Below are 18365 nucleotides of genomic sequence, written 5' to 3' on the forward strand. Positions count from 1 at the left end.
TGAATAGGGATGGGTACCGGTGTCGTTCTGACATAAACGGTAGTAACCAGACCGAAAAGCAGCGCACATTTCGGTGCTTTATTTCGGTGCTTTTTTTCCCTGAGCTGTCGTTTTACGTTTCCGAGGATAGTAGGCGGGCCCAGGTACGTACGTTCTTTTAGAGCAGAGCTACAGATTAAAAATGCCCAAGGCGAAGCGGTCAAAAGTCTGGCTGTACTTCACAGCAAAATATGCAAACTCAGCAGCCTGCAACAAGTACTTTAAGCTGATACTGTGATACTGTCAAAGGAGGTAACACCTCAAATCCGATGAAACACCTGGCGACGCATAGCGTTTTTTTTAAAAGCCCAGAAATGCGCCGTATTTGATAGCTTGCTGCGAGACCTCACACCGAGCACATCTACTGCGGGTGGGTTGCCTGTTATGCAACATCCCCCAAAAACACGAAGAGGAGCGTCCTGGCCCCTAGCCCTGCCAGTGTAGCAGAAATGATGACGGATGATGATGCAGCAGCAGCCGTTCTTCTCTGCGTGAGTAGCTTAATGTTGTTCGTGTGTAATTTACGTTGAGTAGGCTAACCACGTTATTACATTAATGCATGTAAGGTGAACTAGCAAACATCATCATAGCTACATGCGGCTGTCTTCTTGTTTGATGGCAGATACTCCCTTCACCCTGGCTAAAAAGGCTAAAATGACCAAAGAAAAAGTGGAACACAGCTAAACATGAGAGGTTTAGGACAAAGTTTGTGTTTTTTCCATTGTTTAAGCACTGCTTCCAGCCAAGAGTGATACCATATATGCCCCATAGCTGCAGAAAAGGCTAACATTGTTATCTTTTTACAAAAACCAGCTGAACATGAGAGGTTTTTGGACCAATTTTGTGTTCTCCATTCTTTAAGCACCGGTTTGAGCACCGTTTGAGCACCGGCACCGTTTCAAAAGTACCGATTTGGCACCGGTATCGGATAAAACCTAAACGATACCCATCCCTAGTCATGAAGCTGCAGAAAATCCAAAAAAAGCACTCAACAAAAGAAGGACTGGGAAAAAAATCATCAATTAAGTCTAATGTGGCTATGAATTTTCTTTATATAGTGAGGAACTTTGTTTCTTTCTTTCTTGTCTTCTGTATCACCACAATACTGTGATAACATACAATGTCTCCCAGAGGCTCCAGGAAACTGCAGCTCTAAACTGATGTTGGCATTTGTTCATTCAGAGTAAAACACCTGAGGATGGAATAATGGCAAAAACTGTTTATTGATCCCTCTCTTTCAAGCAAAAGCTAAATAAATTCTCATCTACTGTGCAGATATCTAAAAACAAACAACTTATTTCAACTTGGTTTTGCTTTCTGTTTCAGGCTGGAGGCTTGTGACTCAAAGTGAAACTAAAAGCCTTCTAACTGCCACTAGCTCCCATATTAAATTATGACACTCTTTTTCCTGCAGTTTGTCTTAATTTGTTTTTTTTTTTACATCTGGAAGCAAACCAGTGAACCTTTGGTGTCAGAATCGGCTGGTACAGACTTAAAACCTGTTTTTTGGTTTGTTTTCTCTTTAGAAGTTACATAGTTTTTAGGTTTTGATACATTCAAGTGCAGATTTGATGGAAGAATTTAGGGGTGGGCGATATAAACAATATACGATAGAAACTATATAAATTTGGCCAACGATAGAGATGACTATATCGCTCTATCGCGATAGCGCATGTTGATGATGTCATCAGGCTGCGCCTGTTTTGGTCGAAAGCATCGCAGCGGCTACAACCATTATCATCTGCAAATTATGCCGGGCGACAGTCATAGCAAAGAGATGAAGCACTTTTGAAATATGGGGAAAGCCAAAAACTGCGCTTCCTCCACTTCTGTAACATTGATTCATTAATGTTGAATTCTCTCGCAGCTGCTCTATTCCCATGTTGTTGCAGTATATTAGTAACTAACCTCGTATTGCGGATGAATAATCTCAGTTGTTCTCCTGACTGAAGTTTGGCCCGTGTATAGCATCCTGCTATGCGATTGCATTTGTCCCTGACCACCAGAATCCCTCACGTTCACTTTTATCGAGTCGAAAAAAAAGTTGGCGTTCATCCTCCAGCTTCACTGTGCTAATGTTATGCTAACATAGCTGTGTCGCTAGCAATCACGTAGCACATTATATACCAGGTAGTCCAACTTCAGTAACCCTGCAAACGCCACTGCTGTTTAGTTTTCTGTCTTCATTTATGTTGGAAGTGGTAGCAGAGCTGTACGTTTGAATTAGTTTCAAATATCGTGATATATCTCTCAGTCAGAACACGGTATGAAATGTTTAGGTGTAAACTAGCGAGCTAACTTCCTGTTAACTTCTAACTCCATTAAATTTCATAAATTCTGTTTTCATGGATGCCTGGATGTTAAACTTAATTGTTACACCCGGTAAAGCAGCAATGCTGATGATTTGATTAAAGATGAAAGAATTTAGACCGTTTTTAACTCTCGGTGTTCGTTTGACTTTGGGACTTGAAGGGGACGGAGTTTTGGACCCAGATTACTCCGCGAAGCTCCTCACTATGGCAGCCGTAATGCTCTGACAATCCATCAAGCAGTGCGGCTTACCAAAGTTGTACTAAAACGTTTTTTAACAGATTTCTGCACGCCAAAATCGGTTCGAGGTCAGTAAGCACAACCAGAATTCATACATAAGGCACACTCTCGATTTTTGAGAAAATTAAAAGATTTTAAGTGTGCCTTATCGTGTAGAAAATACGTTATACAGAAGCAAATAATATATCGTGATATATATCGTTGCCGCACATGCTTCAAATTATATCGCGATATGAATTTTAGGCCATATCGCCCAGCCCTAGAAGAACTTTCAGTTTCCATGTAGCACTACAGTTAAGTGATGTTCAAGAACTGAAGACAAACAGGAACACTGTAAAATCTCGAGCAGATTTGTATTACTTGAATATACTCAATTTAACAACTTTACCTGTATCATACAGTACAGATATCTGGGGTGGTAGAAGTTGAACTTTTAAACCCTCAAGTACTGTTTATATATATCCTGCCTTCACAGTGCAGCCTGGAACAAACTAACAGTCTATGCCACTGTTAGTTTCACTTTTGCATTCTGTTTAAAAGAATCTTGTGAGTCACTTGTAAAACCCCCCAAGGCCTCCACCCTCCTGGTCTGCTATTTATTCCTCTGTGATGAAAGATTTTTGAGTTTTGTGTTATGTTTATTTGTAGCTTCATTTAAAGGAAGAAGAGCTTGTGAGTTGGACAATTGAAGGAAGGGAGTGAGGCACTGTGTGCAGAAAATATGGAAGGTAGGTTTCACCTGTGTGTGTGTGTGTGTGTGTGTGTGTGTGTGTGTGTGTGTGTGTGTGTGTGTGTGTGTGTGTGTGTGTGTGTGTGTGTGTGCGTGTGAGAATACAATATTGTTACTTATTGATAGAAAAACAATATTGATATTTTCATGTGATAGGACATATTTGCCTTTCATATTTGTGAGGTTTAACACTTTTGCATTAACAACAGTGTTTGTTAGTCCATCATTAGCATAATTCTTGTTTTAGTACATTTTTAAATCCCGTTTCTATAATATTGTAGGAATATCCACTGCTATAACATTGTCTTCTATGTAGCTCAGGTTACATTTCTCCTTACTTACAGCCCATGCAGTTATGCGAGCAGGTGGAGGCATTACTACTAATGCAGCTGGAGCACTTGAGATGATCGATACCTTTGATCGGCCTGGCAGAGCTTTTACTGAGGAAACCTTTGCTCGGGCTGGAACATTTGCAGATGCGTTTGAGGACAAACCAGGGAAGCGTCTTCCCAAAGCCGGAGCGTATGCTGAAGCGGGAGTGGGGCACGCCCGTGCTGAATGGAGTGTTTTTGACGCAGAGGCCAAAGGACCCAATGCCAGCGCAGGAGCTGGAGCCTCTGTGGCCTCTGGTGCCCAAGCCTTTGCCAGAGCAGAAATAGCCAGTGCTTCAGCCTCTGCTGGTCCAGTCAAAGCTACAGTTGGTCTGGGATTAGACACAGGAGTGGGAATTAGTCCCACAGGTGTCGAAGCCAAGGTGCTGGGAACGGGTATCTCCTTTGGTCGCAAAATGGGCATTTCTCTGTTTGGCACTGGTTTTGAATTCAATCTGTGGTAAACTGTGCCCAGTACAGATCTTTCTAAACCGTGCAGTGCCTTGTATTAAAACAACAAGCCCTCAAATCTCCAGTCACCCTGAGAGACTTTTCTTAATATGCTGACAAAAACATTAAAGTTTAACACCATTAGTGCCACCAGAGCAGACACCAGGTTTGTTCTAGAGATTTCACTCAATCTTTAACACACAGGAAGCACAGGTCATCCCTCCAATCTTTATGTATGTATTAGGGGTGCAACAATACTCGTATCGATATTGAACCGTTCGATACAGTGCTTTCGGTTCGGTATGCATATGTATGAACAATACAAAATTTTTAATTTATTTTATCAACTTTCCTTCTGACGATGCTGTCTGTGTTGAGCGCTCAGTGGATCTGCGTTCGACAGTGCAGCCTAGGCGGAGTAGTCGAACGCAGATTCACTATGCGCAGGGCAAGCTAGCGAGACAGAAGTTAAGCTCTCTTGCAACATGGCAAATTGGACCTCCCCCACCCTCATTCAGATCTGGCGTTTGGAACTATTTTGGTTTTCATGTGACGTATGACCCTAAAGGTAAGCGCGTCATGGACAAAAGTAAAACAGTATGTTGGATGTGCCACGCAATGCTCAATTACATGGGTGGGAACTAGTGCGTTAGCGCAGTTTGCTCGTTAACGTGTTGGCCGTGGAGCCCCTCGCACGGGCGATCCGCGGTAGCTTGTTAACGGAGATTTGCCGTGTTGTGGCGTTAACGTCATTTCAGATTAACGCTGACAGCACTAGTGGGAACACAATGAATATGACTGCACATTTACGCCGACATCATCCTAGTGCAAAGACAAGTGGAAGCAGACAAAAACAACAAGCAAGCATGCTACAAACTTTACCCGAGTCATTTAGACAGCCGTTAGCACATGATTCTCCTTATGATATGTTTAATATGCTGCTGAGAATATAGCCCAGAAGAAGCGTATAGTATAGCTTTTATTTTGGAAAGTGACATTTTTCTGTAATAAACTCTGTTCCAAAGATGACTGATTCCTCAATCAGATAATTTATTTTTTTATTACTTTGTTGTTTCAGCAACATTAAATTTAAAAACTGTACTTTTGAGTTAAAATATATATTTATAATTTTAATAAATGACAAATTAAAAAGGCATGAACATTTTTTTTTTGTATCGAAAAAATATCAAACCGTGACACCAAAGTATCGAACCGAACCGTGAATTTTGTGTATCGTTGCACCCCTAGTATGTACGTGTACATACATACATACGCATGTGACACCAAGCTGCATGTCAGGTAAACATCCCGGGGAGATTGTAATAATTATAATAATAATTACAGTAAATGGACAGGCGTGCACTGAGATTTTAGACTTTTCTCTTTCCATGGATGAAAAGTAGATTTATTAAGAAGTATATTTGTCTAGCCCTTGTGTCATACTTTAAAAAACTTACGTTGATCACCCTGGGGACCAAAAAAGGTCCCGCCCCAAAAAGTGCAATAAAAATGTTATATACTAATATTTTTTACCACTTTAAATGAGTCAGTCTTTTAAGACTACTTCTGCCTGAAATATTCACATAAAGTTTTAATTATATTTTCGTTGTTTTAACCCTTTAAATCCCAGTTTTATTACATGAACGCCCTGTTTTTTTAGCCCCAAAAAACAAAAAAACTAAATATTTTCAAAAAAAAACATTTGAAGTAATATTTGATTGTTATTATAATTAGGCCTTTAGATTGACTAAAGATTGGCACCAAGAGTCATTTCGATCGCCTTTTATTTTTTTTCCAGGAGCGCATTTCATAAAATGCACACTATCGACCACGCCCAAAAAGTGCAATAAAAATATTAAATATTAATTTTTTTTTTCACTTTAAATTGGTCAGTCTTTTAAAACTACTTCTCCCTGAAATATTCATGTCAAGTTTTAATTACATTTCGCGGATTTTAACCCTTTATATCCCGGTTTCGTCACATGAGTGCACTGCTTTTTTTGCCCCAAAAACATAAAACATAAAACATAAAATATTTTCCAAAAAAAACATTTGAAGTAATATTTTATTGTTATTATAATTAGGCCTTTAGATGGACAAAAGATTGGCACGAACATTAATTTCGATCCGGTTTTAATTTTTTTTCCAGAAGCCAAAAATGTCCCCAGGCGGCGCTGCTGCTCCTGCTCCCCCGGGGAGGAGTGCCTCTGCCGCGGGTGTGTTTCGCGCAGCGCCGGAGCATATGGTTCGGTTCCCGTGTCTGCAGCACACACTTCCGCTACCACGTGAAAACAAATACGTCATTTCCTGTTGATTAAAAAAAAAAAAAAAAAAATCAAACGAACCTAAGGGTAGAAAATGGTCCGGAACGAGCAGCGGGCCAAGCTTCTGCTGTACGCGGGAAATTAGTCTGCCTTTTCCGGGTATCTGTCTCGAGCAGGCCGCTGGAGAACATGTGTATGTTCCAGCAGGCGTCACATGTGGAGCAAGGGCGCCACCCGGTGGACAAATAAAAAAATTACAACTCCAAGGCCTGTAGTCCAAAACAAAACCTAAGCTGGAGACCTGATGAGCGATTTGACCGTATTTTTTCTGGCGTGAAAAATAGCGTTTATAATGGAAGTCAATGGGCCCAAAACGGTCCCGAGGGTGATCAGTGTGAGTATTTTTGCTGCTCAGCCGTGTTAGGCTGATTTAAGAAAATCAGACTGGAATTTTAAATATTTTACAAAAACGAAGCCGTTTGGCAAGTTTGGCTATGCTACACCCAACACAGTGAAAATGGCTTTCATGCAAACAAACAAAGGGACCCAAAAAGGGCCCAGTATGACACAAGGGCTAGACGATAAAGGATCTTAACACAGAGCAAAGAATGCTCATGTTTTTCTTCCGAACCGACATAATGACTCAGTGATGTGTCTCACAAACAGACTGGATGTCAAGACAAATAAAAATTTATAATAGAAATTGAAGGGGGAAAAAAGTTCATGGCAATGCAAAATCTCTGTCGGTTTCTATTTAAGAAAGCTGGAAGTAACTTTATTGAGAATATTATTTTCTGATTAGAGAGGTTTGAGAGTTTTGCTGAGGATTTTTTTCCCTTGTACTTGTTCTGGAAAACCAATGTGCCAGTAATTAAAATAATTTATCCTCCAGCTTTCACGAGGCTGGAAAGTTCATGTACTAAAGCAAAAATAAGATTTGTGTTATATATTTGTTTTGGTTTTTTGCTACAGATTAAAAAGGAGAACATCAATCACGTGAGGTTAATTTCCTTTCACTCACAGATTAGTCAAACTTGTGATGTTTATTGTACCATAGTCAGTTTTTACATTCCCATAAAATTTTGATAAAACAGTCAGTGATTCCTGACAGACATATTTACAGTGTGCAGATTTTTACAATGTAAATACAGCCACAAAGACAAACATACAAGACTTGTTCTATGAACTCAGCAGCCTGTTCTCACACTGTAGATGCTGTCAGATGCACAATGTTACGTATGATTCATAGCAAGAGTCGGACCCATTCAGGACCACCTGGCGTCACATTTAAAGGCACTCGGGCACTTTTTTTCTCTGCGTATGGATTTCTGTGTATTTTAGCTCCAAACCTACATGAGTAGCTAGAAGTTATCAGTGAGTGAACACAAAATTTAAAATGGAAAATGCTACCATACGAGAAACAAACCGCAGCCCTCCTGCTTTCTCAAACTCCTCACATCGAACTACATCTTTCATGTATCTTTGTGTCGCCAGCAGATTCTGATAAAACACTGAGCTGAGAACGGCTCAGGGCTGCATGCGAATGGCTCCGTCCAGTCTAATGACCTCCCCGTTGATCATGGGATTCTCAACCAGGCATGTGACCAGGTGAGCAAACTCAGCGGGGTCACCCAGGCGCGAGGGGAAGGGCACCTGGCGCGCGAGGAATGAGCGCACCTTCTCTGGAAGACCGGCGAGAAGAGGAGTGGAGAAGAGCCCTGAAGGAAAAAACAGTTTTGTTGATTTTTGTGTCAATTTTTGATAAAATAATCAGAAAATCTCATTTCTCCACATAGTTTTCGGTTTAGTCTAAGTTAACTATAACGGGCTAAGTAGGAACACTAACCGGGTGCTATGGTGATGACTCTGATGCCCACGGGTGCCAGGTCTCGTGCGATGGGAAGAGTCATCCCAACGATGCCACCTTTAGAAGCGGAGTAAGCCGCTTGTCCAACCTGAAGAATAAATAAATACAAAATCACTCATTTATTTTATCACTCACTTAAGAAATACTATATATAGTATTTTTTTTAACCTTACCTGTCCATCGAAAGCTGCCACGCTGGCGGTGTTAATGATGCAGCCTCGGTGTCCGTCTGCGTCGGGTTCGTTCTTCCCCATCTCGCCCGCAGCGAGGCGAATCACATTAAAAGATCCTGCAATGTTCACCTGCAGGTTAAATTAAATAAAAAATAAAAGCCACATGTGATTCTCTGATTACTTCTTCTTCTGTCCGTCTGATCATCTGTCCGGCCGTCTTACATTGATGACACGCTGGAAGTCCTCCAGGCTGTGAGGGAGGTCCTTCTTAAAGTTATATGTTTTCACAGCCACAGCAATGCCAGCGCAGTTAACCGCCAAGTCCAACTTCCCAAACTTCTCTTTGGCCAGGGAAACAGCTGACCGCACCTCTGCCTCTGATGTCACCTGGAAAACGACGAGGACAAGAAGCCCTTTTGCTCACATCAAATTATAAAGCATTCCAGCCAATAACAACCCCAGTAGAAGAACTCGAAATGCACCAAAGATTCTTTATATTCCCTGTTTGCAGGAAAATAGAGGACAAATAAGAATAATTATGGCCAAAATATACAACATGAATGCACTGGGGCTCAGCATCTACTGTGTGTGAGCGCCATCTACTGAGCTGACAGGGTATTACATTTCCAGTGGTACATGCAGAATCTACACGATGGTGAGAATTTCACATCCAAACGCTGAACAGACAAAGATTGTATCCACGTGATGGCTATAAAGGAGCTGTTGTAATTTTGCCTTTGTGTCAATGCTGGTGTGAACCTCGTTCATGCTGTTTTGATCCCTTTCCGAAGGTTTTCACTTTCTTTCAACAAATCTCAGAAATCTGTTTGGTTTTGATGCTCAAATTATTTTTCCACAACTCACCCCACTATATATTTATCTGTCTGTCAATCAATCTAGTGGTCTCTGGCTCAGGTTTTAGCTGCCTTCATGTCAAAATGTATGCCACATTCTTTTCTATGGGGTCAGAATGGCGTCCTCGATGGTTCTAGGTTGAAGTTGTTGCACTTTTTTTTTCTTATTAATCCCACACACCCCAAAAATCCACTAAAATAAACCCTTTTTAGGAAAAGTCACGAAATATAAGATGATTGTGTTTTAATTCAACAGAGTTACTTGATTTTTTTTTAAATGCCAAGGATGTCAAAATGACCGCTTTTGTGGTTCTAGTGCTAAAGGACAATCAGTATTCATTTCACACATGGCGTAAGAAGCATTTTGGTCCATTTTGTTCTATTCGATTCATGTAAACTCTATGCCCCGCACAGCTCGCACAGATAGGAGTGTTTACAAATGTGACTTTCTCTGTTAATGTTTCCAAAATATGCAGTCTTGCGTCGGTTGAATTTTTGGACTCACATCTGCAGGAGCAAAGGCACAGCGGTTTCCCAGACTGGCTGCCACAGCCTGTCCGTCAGAGGAGGGCAGGTCCACGATCACAGCAGACGCTCCGCTCTGCACCAGACGCTCCACGGTGGCCCGCCCCAAACCGGAGGCACCGCCTGTTACCAGGCCGACCATACCCTGCTCAAGATAAGATAAGATAACCTTTATTAGTCCCACACATGGGAAATTTGTTAAAAACACACGTAAAGAGGGACGCCCACCGGGACAAGAGGAGGGGGCAGAAGAAAAGGGGAAAGAAAGTCGCAGGCCAATAAGAAAGACGAGTGAAAGGACAGATCAGAACATCACTGGGTTCCTTTCAAAAAGACACTGCATGTTTTATCTGTTAAACGTTAATTCCTCAGTAATGGATTATATTAGGTACACTTCATGAAATTGTGATGGGATTTGTTTTTGGTTAGTCAAACATATTTGATGTTAAAGCTGCTTCATTGAATTTAAAATGCTTTTAAAATCTTGTCCAGTGTCTTTAAGGTGACTACCAATGAATCCTATTCAATATCTCTCTGCTGTGGTTTTCAATGATCGAAATTCAATAGTAATCAGATCAATACATCAATAAAGGCCTTTCAGAAATAGTATAATACTGCAACATCCACACTGTATTGAAAGAAAGCTTTAATTCGAAATAATCGCATGCCACAATTTCCCTAAAGATACTGTTGGAGTGGAAAAAACTGCTAGTTGAATGAACTAGACGAACTTTGGCACCATTTCTTCGTAACGCTGTACCTTGCACTTTGACCTTCCTGCCGTATGTGTAGCTGCTGCTGTGGAATGAGGAGCATTTTAACCCAAAACATCATCTTTACCGACATCTAAGCAAATGGCATTGTTACTTAAATTTAACAAAACGGCGACTGAAAACATGTTAAAGGAATGAAACCTTTATGGCAGAAACATTGAATATAAAGTAGCCAGTCGCCATAAAGAACACAAATAACATACATAACTTCTGACTGTCTGATCACAGACATTTCATAGGAAATTTAGCTGTCATTCAAATGTTTTAATTAAAGAAAAACGAGACATGAATTAAGGTCTGCGCTGCAATAATATGAACTACATTCCTTCCATTGTATAGGAGGCATATGAACCATTATTCTACATGTAAACGTCTAGATCGTGTCTTTATATGGGAGATGCAGTCAGTGTTTTCTCAGCGTTTGCTGGGATCAGTCGTTCATTGTTTGCAGTCTACATCAGGAGACCCATTACATCATAATGCCACAGGTTTCCCTGCATATGAACATTTTGTCACCCACCAAAGAGGCTTTTGTTTCCCCCATGAAAGAAAATCACAGGATGTTTAACCAGGGTTTTATACACTCCAGCATAACATAGACTGTTTGTATCAAATATCCGGAGATTATAAGAAACTTCCCAGGCTTCCGTGATGTAAGGTGACACAGACTCATTGTGCTTTTGTTGGCAGACAGTCTCCAGAGACCAGACTTGAGCCTGAAAAAACCTGATGCGTAAAATACTGGGGGGAAAAAATTTTAAACACCTTCTTCTAAATGATCTTATTTGTTATTTGTCTTATTTGTTTTTGCAAAGTTAACAAAAAAAGGGGGCTAAGCAGCACACATGCGCGCACCTTCATTTACTCTTCAGATTCATCTCAGTGACCGGTTTTTATTAACTGAAATATAAATACAGCATTATTAATTTAATTAATTAATTTAAGCTGCCATGTTTAAAAGCCCTCGTGTGTCCTGTGTCCATCTAACTGACAGCCGGAGGTCAGCCGGGAGGGCTGAAGGGGGAGCTATCAGCATGTTTGCTAACCTGCAAGTATGCTAGCCGAGCACTCAAACTTATGGACTACAAAGAGAGCGTGCACGCCGAAAGAACCAGAAAAACTCGCACAAATCGAAACCGAAGCAGGGTGAAAGTCTAGCGTCATATTTCCTCAGAGGAAAAGAAAACGGCGAGGCAGCGCGGAGGTGTTTCATGTTTATTCTGCTGCTCACCTTCACACACCGAATGTTCGCCATCGTAGATCCGACTCGGCTGACGTCATACCAAAGATCGTGTGTGTACGAGAGAGGCTGTGATGGATCTTCTTCTTCTTCTTTGTGTTTAACGGCGGTTGGCAACCAACGTAAAGGACCATTACCGCCTCCTACTGTTCCGGAGTATGGGTCAGACAGTGAGTTCACAAGCTGTATAAAAAAAAAAACTAAAAAAAAACCCTACACTCTTTCATAAACACCTATAGCCTTCAGAAACCCCACCAGTTCCCTCACCTGTGCCCTACTACCCTCCAACACACTCTTCAGATTAAATTCCCCAATTCCCCGCTCCGTCAACCTATTCTGCAGAACTGACCTCTCCACATCATAACCCTTGCACCGCAGTATTACATGCTCTACTGTCTCCACCTCCTCCTGGCACACTCCACAAAGCCCCGTCTCATGTTCTCCTATCATCTGTAGCGTTTTATTTAATGCACAATGTCCCAGTCTAAGCCTGGTAATGACCGCCTCATCTCTCCTATTACCCCTATACAACCTACTCACTGCCACCTCCTTCTTAAGATGATACAATTGCCTGCCCGTACTCCCTGAATCCCACCGCTTCTGCCACTCCTGAACAACCTGCCTCCAAACAACACCTTTCCCTTCAGATCCACTGCTTGTAAGTTCCATCTCAGTCCTACTTTTAGTCAACGCTCTTTTCGCCAACCTATCCACCTTTTCATTTCCACTGATCCCTACATGAGCTGGCACCCAAAGAAAGTGAATATTGCCACCACAACACCTTATCCTGCTTATAGTCTCCAGAATAGTATACAGCATGCCCTGCCTTGTCTTCGAACAAAACGACTGTAGACTTGAAAGAACAGCTGCCGAGTCAGAACATACTACCACCTGCCTGATTTTCGAACACTCTACCCATTTCAATGCTACCAAAATTGCTACCATTTCAACCGTGTATACTGCCAGTCCATCCGAAGTGTATTCTGTGTATTCCAATATTTTTTGACGGAACTGTTTCCAAACCCTGTACTTCCAGTAACTGGACTTTTAGCACCATCCGTGAACACATGAATACACTCAGGGTATTCAGTCAAGCTGTGAAAATGAAATGCTGAAACAAGATCGACTCTGCCTTTCAATGTTCTCTTCAGATCCAGCAAGTACCAGTCCACAGGAGGAGTCTCCAATAACCATGGGGGAACCACAGAGAACACTACTGCAGGACATATTTTAAGTTCATACACCTGACACTCCTTAGCCCACTGATTCCCCACCTTTCCAAAATGAGCCTTCTGACTTCTTCCATACTCCCAGCATTCCAAAAGTACCTCCTTTGTGGGATGTGCATCACCATGACCACCAAGATGAACCCAGTAATTCACCGACACTTGCTTCCTCCTAAGATCTAGGGGCATTTCTCCCATCTCCACCTGTAGGGCACCGACTGGAGACGTCTTAAAAGCTTCACAGCACACTATAAGGGCTTCCGATTGCAGAACATCCAAACGTCTCAACGCAGAAGGAGCTGCTGAACCATATGCCACACACCCATAATCAAAGACCGACCTAATTAATGCCAGGTAAAGTCTTTTCAAAGCAGAAGAGCTCGCTCCCCAACCCCTCCCAGCTACACACCTCATAACATTAATAACTTTTTAGCATTTGGTTTCAATCCAATCAATATGCTCCCACCATGTCAGTCTCGAATCAAACACAACACCTAAGTACGTAAAAGAGCTCACTTTCCCAATTACCTTGTCATACAGTGTCAATGTCAAAGTCTCACTCACTTTTCTTTTGGTAAAGAACATCATTTTTGTTTTTTCCAAAGAAAACCTGAAGGCTGTGATGGATGAAGACGAGCTGAGCTCTTTACTGTTACTTTACTGATTTACTGTGACCGATACCGCGTCTTTAATATGAGATTTAAAAAGGTGTAAAACGTTCTTTACGTCCTCAACGACTGATAATAATAATGTGAGCAGCTATTTACAGTTTTCACTTTATGCTTTATTCTGCGCTTGTAATATGAAATGTTTGTAACATAACAGCTACAAACACTTGGTAGAGCCTACATTAAGACACACACACACACACACACACACACACACACACACACACACACACACACACACACACACACACACACACACACACACACACACGGTTTGTGTACCCGAAAAACCATCAAAGTGAGAGCTCTTTTACTTATCTTTGCTCAGAACCCCGCCCACTAAGTTCTGACCAATCCGGTCTTTAAGTCTGACATCGTAGGGTCGCTGTCAGACCGGATAGATAGGCTGAACTACTGTAATTCATTATTATCAAGATGTCCTAAAAATTCCCTGAAAAGCTTTCAGCTACTCGAAAATCCTGCAGCTAGAGTACTGACAGTACTGCATACTGCAGCTTCCAGTTTGGATTCGGGAAATTGACACTATCTCTACTTTTAAGATTAGGCTTAAAATTTCCCTTTTGCTAAAGCATATAGGGCTGGATCAGGTGACCCTGAATCCTCCCTAACCGTGTGTTCACACCGAACGCGATGGGCGCGTGAAAAAACGCCAAAACGCCCCTAACTTGACGCCTGCACATTCGCGACCTCTACGCGTGTCCAAGAAAAATCGCTCGCGCCCCAAAATATCATATTTTCACGCGCGTGAACCGGAAATGTGGGAGGGATGTGGGAGGAAGTTGTGCTAGACCGGTATCTTTGAAAGATGGCAGCTGTCGAGCTAGCGCTTGAAGAGAGAGTCTCCCTTCTTTATTTACTGTGGAGAGCAGAGCAGCGGCGTAAGAGACGTCCTCGCCGTACCTGGGTCCATCAGGTCCTCGAGACGCGTGATCAGTTTGGTGAGTTTCACCATTTGCTACAGGAGCTGCGCCTGGATGACGGCAGATTCCAGCGATATCATCGCCTGTCACCTGCTGTGGGAGGTGTGGCGCCTGCTGTGGTGGAGCCGTTGCAAGGCCTGGGTCGTGTGGCAGCAAACAACTCCTCCAGAGAGGCTGTCCTGGTGAGGGAGAAGTTCATGGCTCACTTCTCGGCAGAGGGAGCTGTGTCTTGGCAACCAAAGGAGTAGCCTGTTTGAAGTCTGAACGACTTCCCCACAACGGCTCTTTTAAGAGCCACCCACAAACCTCTAAAGAGTGTTCCTGTCTTTTTAACATTTTCTTAATGAATGGAGCTCTACTCCAAAATAAACTAACCTCTTTTTACTCTGCAACTTGTCTTCACTATGTTCCTATATACAGTGTGGTGCAAAAGTTTGGGCAACCTTATTATTAGTGTCTGTGAAGGTTCACAGTCATTATTTTCCTGTATGAATCGCTGTTACAGTAAAAAATGTTACTTACATATATCATATAGGAGACACACACATTGATATACACTACATATTTATGTTATTCCTCTTTTTTTGTGTTGCCAATTTATGCACCTGCTTCATTTAGTTTAAAGTTATTGCACTTTCTGTAAATCCAGTGAACTGCATTTCACTTCTCAAATATCACTGTGTGTCTCCTATATGATGTATTTAACTGACAATTTTTATTGTGACAACCAACGATTTGTACAGGAAAATAATTACTTTTCACAATGTTGCCCAAACTTATGCATCCCACTGTATTAGTATGTTTTGTTATTGGTGTAATATGAAATAAATTCTACTTTTGTCAAGTCCGGTGCCAATATTTGCTGTGTAGTAGAACAAAGACATTTGTCAGTATAAATGTTTATTTGATAAAATATATAAATTCAGTAACAAAAGGATAAATATATGACATCAACTATTTACAGACAGACAGGAATAAAATATACAAATTCAGTAACAAAAGGACATAAATAACATAAATATATGAGATCTAACTATTTACAGAGAGACAGGGATAAAAAGGACCCAGCTTGGAGTGGAAGAGCCTCAGGGAGAAGGAGGAGAAACATAAGAACATTGTTTCTGCCCTGGAGAGCTGCTGCCTCATCAGTAAACTACTGATCATTAGGGTCCAATGTTTCCAAATTTAGCACAGCTGTGCTGTTTTCAAAAACTGATTTATAAATTTGGAATTTCACGAATTCTCGTGTCTGAGGCGGCATGCTCTCCAGAGCAGGAACAAGGCTGAGGAGGAAATGCTCTGTTGCAGACGGGCGTGGCCTCTTTAGGGACTCCAGGATAGCCAGCTCCACCGCCGATGGACCGTCCTGGGACCCTTCCCTCGCCCGCCTTCGAGCTGTCCTCCTCTGTGGGCCTGTAAAACACAGAACAAAACACCACAAAGAAATGAGAATGCTGCTACTAGATTTTTATTTTTAAAATTGAATAAAACCAGGATTTGAACAGATTGGTTGTAGATATTTAGTAAAGGTGATCACAAGGGGATTCAAGCAAGTAAAAAGCGATCAGTGCTTGATGTTCATACCTGTGGGTGCAGCAGCAGGAGTGGATGGACCAGGGACTGGGGAGCTGGATCTGCCCCTTTGAACTAGGTAACAGCCACGTCACCAGGCTCCTGATTGGTTGTCGCGGCGCGATTTTACGCTGGAGTTCAGATTTTTCCAACTCGAGCGGGGGAGGCGAAACGCGCGTATGCACAAAATGCAACACATAAACTCACGCGCGTGGATTTTTTCGCGAGTCAAACGCCTGAAACGCCCTACACTCACGCGCGTTTCTGGCGTTTTTGCGTTTTCGCAACGCCAAAACGCTTCCGAATTTTCGCGGGGGCCGCAATCGCGGGTCAGCGCGCCTTTCCATTGACTTTACATGTAAACCTGACGCTCCGCCTGCCTCTATCGCGTTCGGTGTGAACACACCGTTAGTTATGCTGCAGTAGGCGTAGGCTGCTGGGGGGTTTCCATGATGGATTGAGTGTTTCTTCTTCAGTCACCTTTCTCACTCACTATGTGTTAATAGATTTCTCTGCATTGAATCATTCTTGTTCCTAATCTCTGGCTCTCTTCCACAGCATGTTTTTTGTATCCCTCTTATCCCCTCCCTGAGCCTGGTTTTGCCGGATGTTTCTTCCTGTTAAAAGAGAGTTTTTCCTTCCCGCTGTTGCCAAAGTGCTTGCTCCTAGGGCGTCATATGATTCTTGGGTTTTTCCTCTGTATGTGTTATTGCAGGGTCTAGTATAAAGTGCCTATTTTAAAAAAAAAAAAGGAATTGAACTGAAAATTGTTCCCGTCCTGGTTCCCTGCGAAAGCAAAAACCCGTGCCTCCACCGTGACAGAGCTGGAAACAGCTTGAGGTTATTGGTGCTCATCTCCTTATCAAGAGCATTCTCAGTCCATGTGACAAAGTCAGCCAGGGTGAGACTCCCTTCAAGGCTGTTGTCATCTTAAACTTTTCACAATATTAAGCACGAACTGCCTAGACTTACTTTATCATTTTAATCACTGGTGGTTCAAGAAATGAAGTGTAATCTCACAGACTCAGATTCATGGAATCACGGGTGTTTGAAAGATTTTATTGCATGTGTTGTAAAAAAGTTGTGTTTAACTGCAGTAACATCATAACTTACAGGGCAAAAAGTGACTTAATAACAATAATAATAACAACAACAATTATCATCATCATCATCATCATCATCATTATTATTATTAATACGACAGTGTATTTACTAAAAACATCAGTCATAATCAGGACAATCTCAAGCCCACCAAGGGAGGGCTCCAATAAAGTAAAATCTATGGCCAGGATTTCATTTAGCCTAGATGCCTACAAGTGGCCCATATAGCTATGCGATACCAACCCTGAATCTTTTGTAGTTTGACAACGCTCACAACCCTGGACCCACTGCTTGATGTCAGAGGACATCCCTGGGCAGTAACAGTGCTGTCTGACCAATTCGGTGGTATGCTATGGTCCTGGTGCAGCTGTCTCAGCTGAAGTCCCAGAGACTTTAGAGCATCTGGGAGGACAAGTTGGAGCACTTCCTCACCCCCATCAGGACGTGAAGTCTGCTGATAGAGTATGCCATCCTTCTCTACCAAACGGTCCCACTGACGTAGCAGAACCATAACTGGCTTGGGAACCTCGCTCCTCTCCCTTGGAGATGGCGGAGACTGCCTTTTCCAAAACACCAAGAAACCCTCAGGTGTGGATCAGCCTGGTGTCCTCTGGCAAATGCTAAGCTTATGTACTAAGAAGTGGTCTGTGGTCACCACCTTGCTAATTGCCTATAATTTCCACCTATTGTCTATTCCATTTTCACAACAGCATGTGAAATTGATTGTCAATTAGTGGACAGTTTGATTTCACAGAAGTGTGACTGACTTGGAGTTACATTGTGTTGTTTAAGTGTTCCCTTTATTTTTTGAGCAGTGTATATACATCCCAAAAGGCTCACACAAGCTAGGTCCCTTAACTTTTGGTAGCTGTTGAAAGGATTAAGTTGTGGTATACCAATGGCCAGAAATGCCATTATTATTACTTCATCACAAAGTCAGGGGTGATCTGAGACGAGTGCTGCAAGGTACACTGTGCTGCAGATGTGCTGTTGCTATCCTCCATCTTCAAAATGCATCACC

At 42.1% G+C, this 18365-nt stretch overlaps 2 protein-coding genes and 1 long non-coding RNA gene across 4 annotated transcripts; 1 reads left to right on the top strand and 2 right to left on the bottom strand.

Moving 5' to 3' along the window:
- Positions 1–172: 172 nt before the first annotated feature.
- Positions 173–7850, top strand: LOC145422866 (uncharacterized). Its single transcript, XM_080294750.1, has 4 exons — positions 173–530; positions 3238–3317; positions 3664–5563; positions 6977–7850. The coding sequence occupies exons 2-3, from the start codon at positions 3311–3313 to the stop codon at positions 4152–4154; spliced, it is 498 nt and encodes a 165-aa protein (XP_080150876.1). The 5' UTR covers positions 173–530; positions 3238–3310; the 3' UTR covers positions 4155–5563; positions 6977–7850.
- On the bottom strand, positions 7429–12391 carry hsd17b10 (hydroxysteroid (17-beta) dehydrogenase 10). 2 transcript variants are annotated; one of them, XM_026154808.2, is made up of 6 exons: positions 11838–12391; positions 9804–9968; positions 8667–8831; positions 8445–8573; positions 8251–8359; positions 7429–8122 (listed from the first exon to the last, which is right to left on the bottom strand). In XM_026154808.2, exons 2-6 carry the CDS (start codon positions 9963–9965, stop codon positions 7932–7934), a joined length of 756 nt encoding a protein of 251 aa, XP_026010593.1. In that variant the 5' UTR covers positions 9966–9968; positions 11838–12391; the 3' UTR covers positions 7429–7931. The 2 variants fall into 2 exon arrangements, with proteins under 2 accessions (XP_026010593.1, XP_026010592.1); XM_026154807.2 differs by having other exon boundaries at positions 11828–12391.
- A 3163-nt stretch (positions 12392–15554) lies between these two features.
- Positions 15555–16660, bottom strand: LOC145423130 (uncharacterized). Its single transcript, XR_013904227.1, has 2 exons — positions 16256–16660; positions 15555–16084 (listed from the first exon to the last, which is right to left on the bottom strand). It is a non-coding gene; the product is annotated as an uncharacterized LOC145423130 (long non-coding RNA).
- Between the last annotated feature and the right edge of the window lie 1705 nt (positions 16661–18365).

The sequence above is a fragment of the Astatotilapia calliptera genome, chromosome 20 (assembly GCF_964374335.1).
Source record: "Astatotilapia calliptera chromosome 20, fAstCal68.1, whole genome shotgun sequence".
Lineage (NCBI taxonomy): Eukaryota > Metazoa > Chordata > Actinopteri > Cichliformes > Cichlidae > Astatotilapia > Astatotilapia calliptera.